Source organism: Symphalangus syndactylus, chromosome 20 (assembly GCF_028878055.3).
Source record: "Symphalangus syndactylus isolate Jambi chromosome 20, NHGRI_mSymSyn1-v2.1_pri, whole genome shotgun sequence".
Classification (NCBI taxonomy): Eukaryota; Metazoa; Chordata; class Mammalia; order Primates; family Hylobatidae; genus Symphalangus; species Symphalangus syndactylus.
In genome coordinates this window covers 46047501-46063660 of record NC_072442.2, presented here as the reverse complement: position 1 = coordinate 46063660, position 16160 = coordinate 46047501, and the positions used below count along the sequence as shown (strand labels likewise).

Sequence of the window (16160 nt, the reverse complement as noted above, 5' to 3'; positions counted from 1 at the left end):
TATAATCCCGGCACTTTGAGGGGCCAAGATGGGAGGATCACTTGAGGCCAGGAGTTCAAGACCAGCCTTGTCAACATAGCGAGACCCCCATCTCTATTAAAAAAAAAATAGAAAAAAAAGGAAAGAATCTTACAGCTGCCCAATGGAACACGTGTGGAATGAGATTCAGCCATTTTCTCTCCTCAATCAGTCTCTGCATTTTAAGTCATTTATCTTTATTGTGCCATGAAAGTCTTTGGGTTGTGTCAAATGGATTTCAGGCAGGGAGGGAGGAACTGGTGAGAAGTTAGGAGGCTGCTGAAGTTGTACCTGGAGTACAGCAGAAGTTCTCACCCCAGATTGCACAGTAGAATCACTGGGGGTCATTTTTTCCGTGTGTGTGTGTGTGTGTGTGTGTGTGTGTGTGTGTGTGTGAAGCACCTGTCTGCTATTGAAAGGGGGGTTTGTTTTTTTTTTTTTGAGACGGAGTCTCGCTCTGTCGCCCATGCTGGAGTGCAGTGGCGCAATCTTGGCTCACTGCAAGCTCCGCCTCCTGGGTTCACGCCATTCTCCTGCCTCAGCCTCCCGAGTAGCTGGGACTACAGGCGCCTGCCACCACGCCTGGCTAATTTTTTTGTATTTTTAGTAGAGATGGGGTTTCACTGTGTTAGCCAGGATGGTCTCAATCTCCTGACCTCGTGATCCACCCACTTCGGCCTCCCAAAGTGCTGAGATTACAGGCGTCAGCCACCACACCCGGCCGAAAGGGGGGTCATTTTTAAAATCCCAAACGTGCAGACCACATCCCAGACCAATTACATATAAATCTCTGAGGTGGAGCCCCAGACTTCAGGCTGGAGGGCAGTGGCACTATCATAGCTCACTGCAGCCTTGACTTCCTGGGCTCAAGAGATCCTCCCATCTTAGCCTCCTGAGTAGCTAGGACTACAGGCACAAGCCACCATACCTGGCTAATTTGTTGTTGCTTTTTTTTTTTTTTTTAGAGATGGGGTCTCACTATCTTGCCCAGTCTCAGGATTTCTTAAAGCTCCCTAGTGATTCCAACAAGCAGCCACATTCCAGAACCATGGAGTAAAACCATTCTAGATCAGGCACAGTGGCTCTTGCCTGTAATTCCAGCACTTTGGGAGGCCAAGGCGGGCAGATCAGGAGGTCAGGAGATCAAGACCAGCCTGGCCAACATGCTGAAACCCCCTTCTCTACTAAAAATACAAAAATTAGCCAGGTGTGGTTGCACGTGCCTGTAGTCCTAGCTACTTAGGAGGCTGAAGCAGGAGAATCGCTTGAACCTGGGAGGCAGAGGTTGCAGTGAGCCAAGATCACGCCACTGCACTCCAGCCTGGGCAACAGAGTGAGACTCCGTCTCAAACAAACAAACAAACAAAAAATTTCTAAACCAGATGAAGCCAAACGGGTGGGACAGTTGCAGTTGTGGTGATGAATGCCCAACATTTATGTAGACAAAGCTGTGTGATCTTGGGCAAATCATTTAATCTCTTGGGGTCTCTGTTTCCTCATCTGTAAAGTGAAGATGATTCTATAACCTTCCTCATAGGGTTATTATAGGGTTGAATGGGACAATGCTTGTAAGTCCTTGGCACAGTGCCTGGCACACAGAAAACACCCAGGAACTTTAGGATTTTGCCTATTATTTTAGAGTTTACAGTGATGTTTTCTATGCAGTATCTCAAAATTATACCTTACTTCCTCAATTATAGGGGTACACATTTTTGCATTTTAACATCTTTAAACGTGTAATGCATCTTATCATAGACAGTGTCTTATATTCAGCGACATGACCCCTCACCTGCGCCAAGCACTGTTCTAAGGGTTTTATGTTAATTACCTCCTTTAACTCTCACAATATCCCTATGAGAAGAGGATGATTATATCCATCCTCATTTAAGAGACTGGTAAACTGAGGCCCAGAGTAAAGTGCCTTGTCTGTGTTCCCACCGTCAGTGGCAGAACAGGCATTGACCTTGGGTCGGGCTCTAGAGTCTGTGATCCTAACCACTCTGCTATATAGCAGCTCATGGAAACTGAAAGGCAGGTGAGGTGAGCAGAGTCACCCAGCTGGGATTTGAATCCATGACAGCAAAACCACCATGCTTGTTCCCTATCCTGCCTCTGACTGGAGGCCGATTCCCAGCTGCAGCTGGGGGAGAAGTCCACATGTGGCTGTCAGTGTGTCTGCACAGAGGGGGAGCTGAGACCTAGGGTGAGAAAGAGGGTGATTTGTCCATATTCACACAGTGGCAAAGCTGGGGTTAGGATCTGGGTGTAGATGCCAGAGCCTTTCTCTCTTTCCCTACCCACCCCCAGGGCCTAGCCCCTCTGCTCTGCTCCCCACCCTCCTAGGAAGGCAGGAAAGAATCTGAGAAGACTGGGCACAGTGGCTCACAACTATAATCCCAGCACTTTGAGAGACCAAGATGGGAGGATTGCTTGATTTACCTACCCTGCCTGGTCTGTCTGGCTGGTGCCCCCTCTCCTCCTCTCCCCTCTTCCTGTGCTAGCCGCGTCTCCTCTCTTGCTGACCTCCATAGGCAACCACTAGGGTATATTCTCTGGCCCATCTGACATGATTTTAGCCAGTGTCAATGGCAGGGATGAATTCTTTCCTGCCATCCCAAAGCACATCGGGCCCCCTGCCTCACACATGTTCTGTTCACCATGCATCTGCCTGTATGATGGATCCTGGGCCCTCGCCCTCACCATCCCAGCACAAGAGGGAGTCTCATCATAGTGGCTCCTATCCCTTCAGTGTGTACTCTGCCCTGCCCGGCATTCTGCTAATTGTTGCATGTGCACGCCTCAGTTTCCCCAGAGCCGCCCCGTGAGCCCGGTGGAACGATTACCCCCACTTTGAAGGTAACAAGCCCGAGGGACTCAGGCTGAGCAGCTTGCTGAGATGGAACATGAACCCAGGCCCATGTGACTTCCACACCCATCTTCCAGGAAATATTTGTGGAGTCCATCATTTTATTACATTACAATATTAATCCATACAATAATGGGTTCAACAAATATTTCCTGGGTTCCTCTCGTGGGCTGGCTGAGCTGGGCATAGCATGGTGAGCAGAGCAGGGTGAGTCTCAGCCTTCAGGGAACTTAGAACCCACTGGGCCAATGGACTCAATTTGAAGACTCGCATCCGGATGCGGTGCATCTTCAGATGCAGAGAGCCGTGGAAGAGGCCAGCGGGAGGCTGGAGCCGGGAGCAACCGTGGAGCCTGTTTCAGCAGAGTGGCAGGAAGTGAGGAAGGGAGGCCTGGAGAAGGAGCCAGCCTACCTTCAGGAGTCAAGCGGGCAGGACTTTGCTGGGATGGGGAGGGCCTCGAGCAAGCATCCAGCCACACCCTCTCCACCCCTACTGGGAAAGCCACAGGATGCCCCGAGAGCGAGAGCGCAGGCAGAGCCCTGACAGGATCCAAGTCGAGTCATTAAGAGACTCTCCACCTGGGTGGATCCACTGTCAGTCTCAGCATCCACCAGCTCCCATCCTCCTCTGGCAAAGGAGAGGTCATCCCCCAGGTCCATGGCTGAGGGGGCAGAGGACCGTATTTGTCATCCAGCTCCAGCTCAGATTCTTAGGAAATAACAAAGTAACAAGAGATCAGAGAGGTCTAACTCAGCCAGAGGCGCTGGAAGATTTTAATCAAAAACAGCACAGAAGTTAAAACCTTAACCCAAACCATCCCTGCCAGATAGAAATTCAGTCTCTCCTGGAAGTTCTTTAAAAAGGGTTCTCGGCCGGGCGCGGTGGCTCACGCTTATAATCCCAGCACTTTGGGAGGCCGAGGTGGGTGGATCACGAGGTCAGGAGATCAAGACCACGGTGAAACCCCGTCTCTACTAAAAATACAAAAAAATTAGCCGGGCGTGGTGGCGGGCGCCTGTAGTCCCAGCTACTCGGAGAGGCTGAGGCAGGAGAATGGCGTGAACCCGGGACGCGGAGCTTGCAGTGAGCCGAGATTGCGCCACTGCACTCCAGCCTGGGCGACAGAGCAAGACTCTGTCTCAAAAAAAAAAAAAAAAAAAAATGTAAAAAAAAAAAAAGGGTTCTCCATGTACTACACAGTACACAGTCATCAGTTTCTGTGCTTAAATAATACTCACGGGCTGTGAATCCTTCTTCACCCTAAGCCTAAATCTTCTTTACTGGAATCTAACATGAATACCAGCTTCTCACTATATTTCTATTTGTGAAATAATATATATTTGAAGATGGTAAATTGTTTTCCAATACAAACTTAAAAATTACACCAGTCGCAGTGACTCACGCCTGTAATCCCAGCACTTTGGGAGGCTGAGGCAGGAGAATGGCTTGAGGCCAGGAGTTTGAGACCAGCCTGGGCAACATGGCAAAACCCCTTCTCTACTAAAAGTTTTAAAAATTAAAAAATCCGGGCATGGTGGCACACACCTGTATTCCCATCTACTCAGGAGACTGAGGTGGGAGGATCGCTTGAGCCCAAGAGGTCAAGGCTGCAGTGAGCTATGAGCGGACCATTACACTCCAGCCTGGGAAACAGAATGAGACCCTGTCTCAAACAAACAAACAAAAAACTTAAAAATTTTGTGATTCACACCTACAATCCAGCACTTTGGGGGGCCAAGGCAGGTGGATCATTTGAGGTCAGGAGTTCCAGACCAGCCTGGCCAACATGGTAAAACCCTGTCTCTACTAAAAATACAAAAAAAATTACCTGGGCATGGTGGCATGCGCCTGTAATCACAGCTAATGGGTAGACTGAGGCAGGAGAATCGCTTGAACCCAGGAGGCCGAGGTTACAGTGAGCCGAGATCACACTACTCCACTCCAGCCGGGGTGACAGAGTGAGACTCTTGTCTCAAAAAAAAAAAAAAAGTAAAAATTAAAGATGACCTTAGAGCTTTGATGTCAAATGGCAGGGTTATCTTAAGCCACTTTGCTCCTTTGGTTCTGTTGGCACTGAGACAGCCAGTGAGGAGGAGCAGGGGCACAGGAAGGAGGGTGCAACTGCAGCAGAGCCAAGGAGACAGGGACCAGGTCCCACCCCAGCCCTAAGCAGAGCAAAGACAGGAGCCCAGATGCCCAGGGACCCTGTGAACCACCAGTCAGCACATCCCAGAAAGGTCCTGAGGACTCCAGAGTCACTCCAGTCCTTCTCACCTACCTTGTCACAAGAACCATCATACACACACACATACATACTGACTGGCATGAACATTTTGGGGTGTCAGATGTAACAGTGCCAACTGAGGGTAGGCTTGACAGATCTAAATGCTTGTCCCAACTCTGCCCTTTCTAGCTGTGTGACCTTGGACAGGTACCTACCTCTCTGATGGTTGGTATCCTCTCTGGGAGAATGGGGTGAAGAATCACACAAGACAACCCTCATGAGGTAGTTGTGAGGACCGATGGAGTCATGGAGCCAAAGTGGCTTGTGAACTGGACTAACACGATGTATTAGATTCATGGTTGCCTTAGGTCTGACCCTGAGCAGGAGTCCAAGAGGGACAGGCAGGAGAGGAGAAAGAAGTGAAAGGTGTGGCAGCCCTGGAAATGTCCCTAAGCCCCAAAGCTAGGCACCTTGCTGCTGTTGGGGTCTCTGCCAGGGTCTGAGGTGAACATACATGGTGAAAACAGTAGGGGGTTATCTGGGTCAGGTCCTGGACCTGACACTTTTCATGGGATCATCTCAAAAGAGCACGAGGGCTGGGCGCAGTGGCTCATGCCTGTAATCCCAGCACTTCGGGAGGCCAAGGCAGGAGCCTCACTTGGGGTCAGGAGTTCAAGACCAGCCTGGCCAACATGGTGAAACCCCATCTCTACTAAAAATACAAAATTTAGCCGGGCATGGTGGCATGTCCCTGTAGTCCCAGCTACTCGGGAGCCTGAGGCAGGAGAATCGCTTAAAGTTGGGAGGTGGAGGTTGCAGTGAGCCAAGATCATGCCACTGCACTCCAGCCTGGGCGACAGAGGAAGACTCCGTCCCGTCTCAAAACAAAACAAAACAAAAAAAAGCACCAGGAGGCAAGCATTTTCGTTCTCCCATTCTACAGAAGAGGAAACTGGGGCTTGGGGAGGTTCAGTTTCTAGGCTGGGCTGGCATTCCCCTGGGTGCTAATGGCCATGCTGCATGGCTGTGTGGGGGTACATGGCTTCTGCAGGACAGGAAAGCGTTAGAAGCTTCCCCCATGGGGCCAAATTCTCCATTAGACACAGGAGGCACACTGACACTTTTGCGGCCCCATGAAAATGGTGGTGGTGGTGGTTTTTTTTGAGACAGGATCTCATTTTGTCACCCAGGCTGGAGTGGAGCAGTGCAATTGCAGCTCAGTGCACCCTCCAACACCCCGGACTCCGGTGATCCTCCCACCTCAGCCTCCCGAGTCTGGGACTACAGGAGTGTGCATTTTCTTGTAGAGATGGGGTTTTGCCATGTTGCCCAGGCTGGTCTTGAATTCCTGGGCTCAAGCAATCTACCCGCTTCGGCCTCCCAAAGTGCTGGAATTACAGGCCTGGCTGAAAATGTTTTAATTTTATTTTATAATCGGAAGAAACGTTGAACAAAATAATCAATATATAATCATGAATCCAGCTTGGGTTATATTCATCTTTATACCAACACAGTTGTATAATATGCTTTGTAATATTTTTCTGTGGAGGAAGGGACCCATGAACACAAAAGGCAGATGTGGCCCTGGTGCCCCAGGGCTCTGTCTCCACATGGGAGAGAAAAGTCAGGAGCTCCTTCTCTGCCTCCCCACCTCACTGCTTCCTCCCAGCCCCTGGTCTGGCTCAGCAATGCCAGGCCAGACCAAGTCCGGCCGACTGAGCCAAAGCCAAAGCCCCAAGGGCAGCCCAGGTCACCCCGGCTTAGCCTGCGGAGCCCCCACCCCACACCCCGTCCCAGGTTCTTCTCCCAGAGCCCCCTGCCATCCCAGCATCCTTGCAGCCCAGAGCTGAGGAAGGGAGTGTTCCGATTCCTGGCAGTGCCCAGCTTCCTGTTTTTCTCCAAGTGGACGAGGTCAGGCTGCTGGAAAGGGACATGGGGGCCATTTGTGGGCCAACAGATCCCAGCCATGTGGATGGACTCAGTGGCTGGGGGAGGAGCCAGGGAGCTGCCCTGGGCCCCTGGGCCCCCCACTGTCCACCTAGAGGGCTCTCTCTTCCTGATACCCCCGCAGACTCTGACAGATCCCCACACACCTCTGCAAGGCCTCCTTGTTCTCTCTGACCTCCTGAGCTTCAATTTGCTCATCTGTGACACAGTGAGGGGGCTTCTGCAAGTGACTGCCTACCTGCTCTGGGGATCTAGGCCAGACCGAGAGTGGGGTGGGAAGGGCTCTGCCAGCCACCGAGCAGTGAGGCTGGTGACGCGAGCTGCAGGAATCACAACTGCGCCCGTTTACCGCACCCCCGCCCTGTGCCAGGCCCTCCCCCTGTGCAGTTTCAGCTTCACCATGGCCTTATGAGGATGGACTTCTTATTTCTATTTTGTGACTGAGGAAAATGAGGCTAAATGCCTCACCTATGATCACAGGGATAGGAAATGATGGATATCAGGCCGGTGCCCACACCACAGCCACCTCCCTCCTCACACGGCTGCTGTGGACGGTGCTGTCTCAGAACCCGGTGAATACAGGTTTCCCTCTGGTGGGAGGATCACTGGATCCTGACCCGAGTACATGGGCAGTTACTTCATGGGGAAGATAAGACCCTTCACCAAACGGGGCCAAAAGACACCAGGGATTACATCTGTAATCCCAGTGACTGGGGAGGCTGAGGTGGGAGGATCACTTGAGGCCAAGAGTTCGAGGCTGCAGTGAGTTGTGATCACACCACTGCACTCCCGCCTGGGTGACAGAGCAAGACCCTGACTCTTTTTTATTTTATTTTATTTTATTTTATTATTTTTTTGAGACAGAGTCTCACTCTGTTGCCCAGGCTGGAGTGCAGTGGTACAATCTCGGCTCACTGCAACCTCCACCTCCCAGGTTCAAGTGATTCTCCTGCCTCAGTCTCCTGAGTAGCTGGGACTACAGGCCTGAGCTACCACACCCGGCTAATTTTTTTATTTTAGTAGAGACGGGGTTTCACCATGTTGGCCAGGCTGGTTTCAGACTCCTGACCTCAAGTGATCTGCCCACCTTGGCTTCCCAAAGTGCTGGGATTACAGGTGTGAGCCACCATGCCCAGCCATGACACTGACTCTTAAGAAAAAAAAAGAGCCAACTCAGAGCCTTCAGCCTCCCCACATCCCCCCAACACACACACACACACACACACACACACACCCCACCGTCCATCCAACACGATTCATTGTACACCTTGGGATGCCTTTTGAGAATTCTGCACCCTTCTGGGGTGGTGGAGTCAAACTATTCAAGTTCAAATTCCAGCTCTGCCAGTTGCCAGCTCCAAGGCTTTGGGCAAGTTTCATAACCCACTTTGCCTCAGCCTCCACTGTAGAGTGGGGATAATAACAGCTCTGACCTCCTAGGAATTAAGGCATGCATTAATCAATCATGTCAAATGTCATCATCAGCATCCTCTCCTCCTCCTCCCTCTTAACCCCTCTTGCCTGACTTGGCATCTCTCTTTTCTTCCACTTGCCTCTGCCCTCTTCTCTCTCCCGTGAACTCCTCCCTCATCCCTTCTAGGCCCTTTCCTGAGATGGAGAGCGGCCACCTAGAAAAAGGAGGCTCAGGCCAGGAGTACACGAGGCCATGGCCAAGGGAGGATCCATGTGGAGGAGGCGACCATGAGAGGGGGCAGGGTCCTCCCCTGGAAAGGGCCCAAGTAAACTGCTCAGCCTCCTTTCCCGCTGAGCCCTCTGGGGTCTGAGAGGAGGGCCTAAGGGTCATTCTCATGCTCACTCTAAGCCCAAGGACTCAGACCCAGCAGCCAGAGATCCAAAAGGGAGAACAATGGGCAGCTGAGCCACACAGAAGCTGGCTTTTCATCTAGATGACCTTGAGCATGAACAAGAAATGATGGGGAATGGAGCCTCCCCTGTGCAGCAGAAAGCAAGCCTAGGTCAGCCTGCCCTTAAGCTCAGCGACTTTTGGGATATAGGAAAATAACACAAGAGTTCAATGCCTGATACGTGAGTAGGCGCTCTAGAAATACTTGTTGAATGAATAAATGACTCCACATGGGGGTAAAGTGTTGGAGATGGGAGCAGACAAGGAGTGCTAACAGCCACATTGGCCACACTGAATGTGGACCAAGTTGGTAGCTCCCAGGGTAATGCCTGCAGCTAACCCTGGCAGAGCACTGCTCTAAATGCCTTACCCATGGTGACTGATTACTTCACCTAAAACCCCTTGTGATGGTTCTATTATCATCACCCCTGTTTTACAGACAAGGAAACTGAGGCACAGAGACATCAAGAAGCTGGTCCAAGGTTACAGAAACCCAGGCGCTCTGGCCCAGAGGCCATGCTGTTAACCCCTGTGCTCCCCTGCTCTCAATTTTGTTCTGAAGGGGGAATATCCTGAGCTTTCAGCTCATGTGCTTATCTCTCGGTTCAGATACCATGCTTTTGGCTTTCCTGGAGTTTTCTCAGTGTACGTGCTCTACTTGGGCCTCTGTCCGTGGCCTGTTTCTGCTGTTGTTTTACTGCTGTTATCTGCCTTCTCAGCAGATCCATGCTGTTGGCTACCTGGGCTCAAAATCAAAACCATGTCAGCAGTTAGGGGAGCGATGGTGGTGGTTTGCACCAAGATGGAGGTGTTGAAGACAGAGAAAGGGAATGGCTGGGCTGTTTTGGAAGTAACAGGGAAAGGACTGCCTGATAGTTTGGATGTATGGGGTGAGAATAATAATTACACCCACCTCACCACAAATTAAAGAATAGAATGCATGGAAAATGGGTGATAGAATGATATGAAGTAGGTGATGTAGCATGTGATAGCCATGACTGGTTCTATAAAGCAAAGAAGCCAGGCATGATGGTGCACATCTATAATCCCAACACTTTGGGAAGCCGAGGCAGGAAGATCACTTGAGCCCAGGAGTTTGAGACCAGCCTGGGCAACAAAGTGAGAGACCCTGCCTCTACAAAAAATCAAAAAATTAGCTGGGCATGGTGATGCACACCTGTAGTCCCAGCTACTCAGGAGGCTGAGGTGGGAGGATCCCTTGGACTCAGGAGTTTGAGGCTACAGTGAGCCATGATGGCACCACTGCACTCCAGCCTGGGCAACAGAGCAAGAACCTGTCAAAAAAAAAAAAAAAAAAAAGCAAAGGAAACAGGTGAGAGAAAGGAGAGATAGCCATGAAGAGGATGCAGGTTGAGCAAGCCCTGGGCTTGTTCCTATTGCTGGGAGCTTTCTGCCACCCCACATTTGTGCAGGATTCCAGCTGAAACTGGCAGCACCAGCCAGGTGCTCTTGCTGTGGGTACTTGGGCCAGCCCTGCAAACGCCTATTATCTGGACATAATTATCAACAGTGCTTCTGTGGCGGATGCTGGGAAGTGCCACCCAAATCCTTGGCTATTGGCAATGGGAAGACACCTTCAGCTGTCAGCCTTCTTTGAAGGCTGTCTCAACTGAGAACAGCCTCGCCCAAGGTCATACCTCCTTCCAGAGGTAGCCAGTATCCAGTGACTTATAAACATAATGGCATGAAGGCCAGGCCTCCTCACTCCAACCGGAGATGAAGCTGAAGGGCCTTCTCAGCCGAAGGTGCCCTGTGGGATTGGCTGAGACCTTCGCTGAGACTCCATCACATCCCAACATCTCCCTCTGCTCAATCTTGCTTTGATCCCTTCCTTTTCACAGGTGTTGATCCCCAAGGCCTCCTAATCAACTTTCTGCACACTAATCTACATTTCAGAATCTGCTTCCTAGGGAATTCAACCAGCAACCGTCACTTTTACTCTCAAAAGGTGTCCCAGTTAGGATAATAAGTTATACCATCACCCTAGCTCTATGAGACCTACCAAGTCACAGTGTTTGTTACTACTCACTGTAATTACTTATTTAATGACACTAGACTAGGAGCTGGAGGAGGCAGGAAATGTGTAGGTTTCATTCCCAATCATGCAGAACCCAAGGCCTGTCACAGCAGGTGCTCGATAAACATTTGTTGAATGGATGAATAAACTACCTTATCTAAGCATTTAGAGACCAGTGCAGCTCTAGGGAGAGGAGGAGGAGGAGGAAGCTATGAGCAGTGAAAACAAAGCAAGCAGCCGCCAGACAGGTGCGTCCACACCTCCATCCCAATCAACTGCCCTTGCTTGTAGCTCCCCCTTGGTGGGCCTGGCATATGGGGAGGGCTGAGTCAGTCTCCTTCACTCGTTCATGTAATATCTATTGAGCCCTTCCCATGTGCCAAGCCCAGTGCAGGAGGCTGGTGTCCAGAGGTGAATCCAACCCAGGCCTCCATCCTCCAAGACCTCACAGGTTAGAAGGGGAGGCACATGTGCGAACAACGATTATGACATAGTATGAGAAGTTGACAGTATGCCAAGGCTACCCTTGATTTTTATTTTAGCAAGATTTCACCTGCACTAACAGTGGGTGGAGGGAGGAAATGGAATCCCTGGATTTGTCTGCAACCTCAGGAGTGGTTCCGACCCCAAGTCGGTAAGAATCCCATCCCTGCTGGTGTTCCCTGGCTCTCGCCTCCTGCTCCTGATTCCTTCTTCTCCTCCCTTCTACTGAAATTCATCAGTCCTGCAGCCCAGGCCAGGCTCACAGTGCCTTCCAAAGTGGCAACCACTTAATCATATTAATAAAAATGGCTGTGGGGCCAGTCGTTCCCTCCTATGTAAAGTTCATGTTTTAGAGATGGCTTTCTAGAGATCATGGCCTTGGTTTTGTTGCCTACTCCAGACCAAGTGGGCAGACAGCTTGATCCTGGGTGGGAAGAGAACCTGACTCATAGACTTGCCCAACCTCTGCTCAGCAGGCAGGCAGCCACTCACCCAAGTGGGTGAGATTCCCAGGAATCTCAGCTCAGTTCCTGGAGGAAATCTGGAGCCAGTCTGGGGAGCTGGCAGTGCCCAGGAGAGCTGGCAGGCCCAGCGACCTCTCTACCCACCCTCTTCACCTCCCATTCTCATCTCCTGTTAGTCAGAAGGGGCCTTGGCTGCCACGGGAAGCTCACCCACAAAGCAGAATTCCAGGAACTCCAGGCTGAGCAGACTCCTGGCTGCTTTCTCAGTTCCTTTTTGCTTCTTAAAGGTCTCTGGTGCCAGAGCTCAGCCCCCTGACCTTCCAGGCAGAACCCTGGCTGGTTGTCTCTGCACTGCTCCCTCCCTCCCCCACAATTACACTTCTCCCTTCTTGGGGCTTCTGAGACTCCTAGAAGGTCATCGCTGGAAAGGACCGTATAGATAGCAAAAGAGGAAGCTGCGAGGCCCTAAGGAGAGCCTCTATCTAACCGCTCCCACCTGCCAGAGTCCCCAGCCTCCACAAGTGTAGTCATTAATTGGGCCCCAAGTGATGTGGGCCACTCCTTTGTCCCTGGACCCTTTCTGTAGGTGATGACATAAAAAGATTTAACTGCCCTAAAAAAGGGTAGTGGGGGTGGGTGCCAGTAGCTCATCACATAGCCCAGGATATGAATGGAAAAAGCAGAGCCCGCCATCTGTAAATTATATACCAATTATACAATGGGGTAGTATGCAGTCTTTGCAAGGAATGAGGCAGCTCTATATGTACTACATAGACCTCTAGTGCACAGGGGATACAGAAGTTTCTAGAAGAAAGAAGGTATACCTGGAGGGGCCGCTAACTCAAGCGTCTGAGTGCCAAGTAATGGGAACATTGAGTGGAGGAGACTCCAGGCAAGAAGGGGGTGATCTCTTTGGAGAAATTAGGAGGAGGCTTTCCTTAGCCTGTGATTTGTCCTGTAATTAGGATGACACAGCAGGCTTGGGCAAGTGTATATAAGTGCCATTTGGGAGCAGGATCCCTTTGTCCCCTTTCCACTCCCCCACTGCCACTCCTCTCCCTCGAGCCACAGAGAAGAGCCCTAGGTAGGATGGATTGTGTCCTGCCTTCTTGCAAAATGTCTATCCATTTATTTCTTCACTTATTTCTTCAGCAAAGACTTTTGAAGACCTGCTGCAGACACTGATGGCACAAATGTAATCAAGATAGATGTGATGTCTGTCCTCATGGGGTGCACACAGTCTGATGGAGACAATTAATGCCACATAGTGTGGGATAAAGTGTCAGGTGAGCAGAGAAAAAAAGTAGGTTCTAAGGGAGCACAGATGATGCCCCATCAGTGAGAGCTGGGTACAAGGGAGAAAGTCGAGTCCTGCCTAACCTAGGGGATGACAATGGGTTGGTCAAATGACAGTACCTCAGGCTCAGAGAGGTTAATTGTCACCAAGATCACATATCTAGGCTGGGCGCGGTGGCTCACGCTTGTAATCCCAGCACTTTGGGAGGCCGAGGCAGGCGGATCACGAGGTCAGGAGATCGAGACCACGGTGAAACCCCGTCTCTACCAAAAATATAAAAAAATTAGCCAGGCGTGGTGGCGGGCGTCTGTAGTCCCAGCTACTTGGAGAGGCTGAGGCAGGAGAATGGCGTGAACCCGGGAGGCGGAGCTTGCAGTGAGCCGAGATCGCACCACTGCACTCCAGCCTGGGTGACAGAGCGAGACTCCGTCTCAAAAAAAAAAAAAAAGATCACATATCTAATCAGTGATAGTCACCAACTCAACTGCCCATCTGTATAGACTGACTGGGTTGGAATCTTGACTTTGCCATTTTCTTTTCCTTTTTTTTTTTTGAGACAGTGTCACCCAGGCTGGAGTGCAATGGTGTCATCTTGCTTCATTGCAACCTCCCCCTCCCAGATTCAAGAGATTCTCCTGCCTCAGCCTCCCAAGTAGCTGTGATTACAGGCACGCACCACCAAGCCTGGCTAATTTTTGTATTATTAGTAGAGACGGGGTTTCACCATGTTGTCCAGGCTGGTATTGAACTCCTGGCCTCAAGTGATCCACCCATCTCGGCCTTCCAAAGTGCTGGGATTACAGGTGTGAGCCACCATGCCCAGCCACCATTTTCTTTTTTGATTTATTTTATTTTAAATTTTTTGTAGAGACGAGGTCTCACTCTATTGCCCAGGCTGGTCTTGAACTCCTGGGCTCAAGCAATCCTCTCGCCTTGGCCTCCCAAAGTGTTGGGATTACAGGTGTGAGGCACCATGTCTGGCTGACTTTGCCACTTTCTAGCTTAGTGCCCTTGGGTAAGTACTCTGTACCTCAATTTCCTCATTTGCAAAATAGGGATATAAGAAACCTGCCTCACTGGGCTCCTTGGAAAAAGTAAATGCATTAGTATAGCTATTCTCAAAGTGTGGTCCTAGGACCCCCTGGAAGTCCCCAGGACTCTTTCGGGGGTCCATGAGGTCAAAACTATTTCCATAGTAATGCTAAGACATTATTTACCTTTAGTGCTCTTTTGTGGAGTTTTCCAAAGACCACATGATATAGGACATCACAACTGATTGAATGGAGATCTATGAATGCTGCTGTCTTCCATTAAGCTAGATTAAAGGGATTTGCAAAATATAAAACAATGCCACTGTCTTCACTAATTATTTTTTATTTTGTTAGTTATTTTCAAAAAGAATGTTTATATTCATATGTAATGGGTGTTATTAGTATTTTTAATGAAGGCATTTTTTTTAATTTATGAGTTTTAATTTCCAGTACTGTAAATATCAATAAAAATTCTAGCGGTGCACTGGAGTCCGCTTGCACTGGCTTGGGAAAGTTGACTGTACATATCTCTTCCCATTTCACATTCAGTGATGTTAGGTTGGTATCTTGAAATAGGCCATGGTGGGCCAGGCACGGTGGCTCAACGCCTGTAATCCCAGCACTTTGGGATGCCAAGGCGGGTGGATCACCTGAGATCTGGGGTTCAAGATGCCTGTAGTTCCAGCTACTCAGAAGGCTGAGGCAGGAGAATCTCTTGAACCCGGGAGGCAGAGGTTGCAGTGAGCCAAGATTGCACCACTGCACTCCAGCCTGGGTGACAGAACAAGATTCTGTCTCAAAAAAAAAAAACAAAAAAGAAAGAAAGAAAAAGAAATTGGCCGTGGTGGAAGTATTTACACTATGGAAATTGGTAAGTGCTACAAATTAGGACTTTTCAGCAGAGAACCAATTGTTAAACATGTACCATCACACCATCGGATATCATCTATAAAAACAAAAGCTCTTTGGAGTCCTCAAAAAAATTTATGAACAAGCCAAAAAGCTTGAGAACCACTGAGCTGGTACTTATAAAAATGTTTAAGTCAGGCCGGGCACGGTGGCTCATGCCTGTAATCCCAGCCCTTTGAGAGGCTCAGGGGGGCGGATCACGAGGTCAGGAGTTCAAGACCAGCCTGGCCAACGTGGTGAAACCCCACCTCTACTAAAAATACAAAAAATTAGCTGGGCATGGTGGCAGGCACCTGTAATCCCAGCTACTCAGAGGCTGAGGCAGGAGAATCACTTGAACCCGAGAGGCGGAGGTTGCAGTGAGCCAAGACTGTGCCACAGCACTCCAGCCTGGGCAACAGAGCGAGATTCCACCTCAAAAAAAAAAAAAGTTTAAGTCAGGGCCTGGTACATGGTAGGTCCTCAGTCATTAATTGAGAGCTCCACTAGATTTCAAAACTCAAGGACTTGCCCTCTAATGGATGGCCTTACTTTTTGTTGTCTCTTATTTCTCAGGCTCCCAGGTGCTCCTTCGGTTGCCTTGGAGCCCTGCTTGCTCCCATCTACTCCCTCTCCATTCAGCTTTGGTCCCTCTTACTGCCCACCTCAAAGGTACTCTGCCCAGGGCCCAGAGGCGCCACCCAATCTCCGACCTGTGCCGCAGAGAAAGCCAACAACCACAGCCAGAGACTTACTACCACCTACTTGACCTAAAGAGCACATTTGTGAAATGCCCCTTGTTTACCTTTCCAACCACCAAGCTAATTGTTTGTGTCTTTAGCTAACAAGCTGTGGGTGATTACAGCCCCACTGGTGGTTGTGGGCACTGTTCAGAAGCTTCTGGCTTTGAGATCTCCTCAAAGGCTTACTTGGGCTTGGTTGTTTCATCATATTATATTTTTAGAGAATTACAGGGCAAGCCTCAGCCAGATTACGAAAATCTGACAAAGGGTGTTGCATCAAGGTCCCCAGCAGGAGCA

At 50.0% G+C, this 16160-nt stretch overlaps 1 protein-coding gene across 1 annotated transcript in view; it reads right to left on the bottom strand.

Moving 5' to 3' along the window:
* Nucleotides 1–16160, bottom strand: part of LOC129469659 (uncharacterized) — a 48414-nt gene that overhangs the window by 26420 nt on the left and 5834 nt on the right. The window contains exons 2-6 of the mRNA XM_063628407.1: nucleotides 9533–9664; nucleotides 8323–8491; nucleotides 5324–5484; nucleotides 3463–3592; nucleotides 3126–3236 (exon numbers count right to left, since the gene is read on the bottom strand). Of these exons, the coding sequence (XP_063484477.1) occupies nucleotides 3126–3236; nucleotides 3463–3592; nucleotides 5324–5484; nucleotides 8323–8491; nucleotides 9533–9647 (686 nt within the window). The 5' untranslated portion in view covers nucleotides 9648–9664. The remainder of the gene's footprint in view (nucleotides 1–3125; nucleotides 3237–3462; nucleotides 3593–5323; nucleotides 5485–8322; nucleotides 8492–9532; nucleotides 9665–16160) is intronic.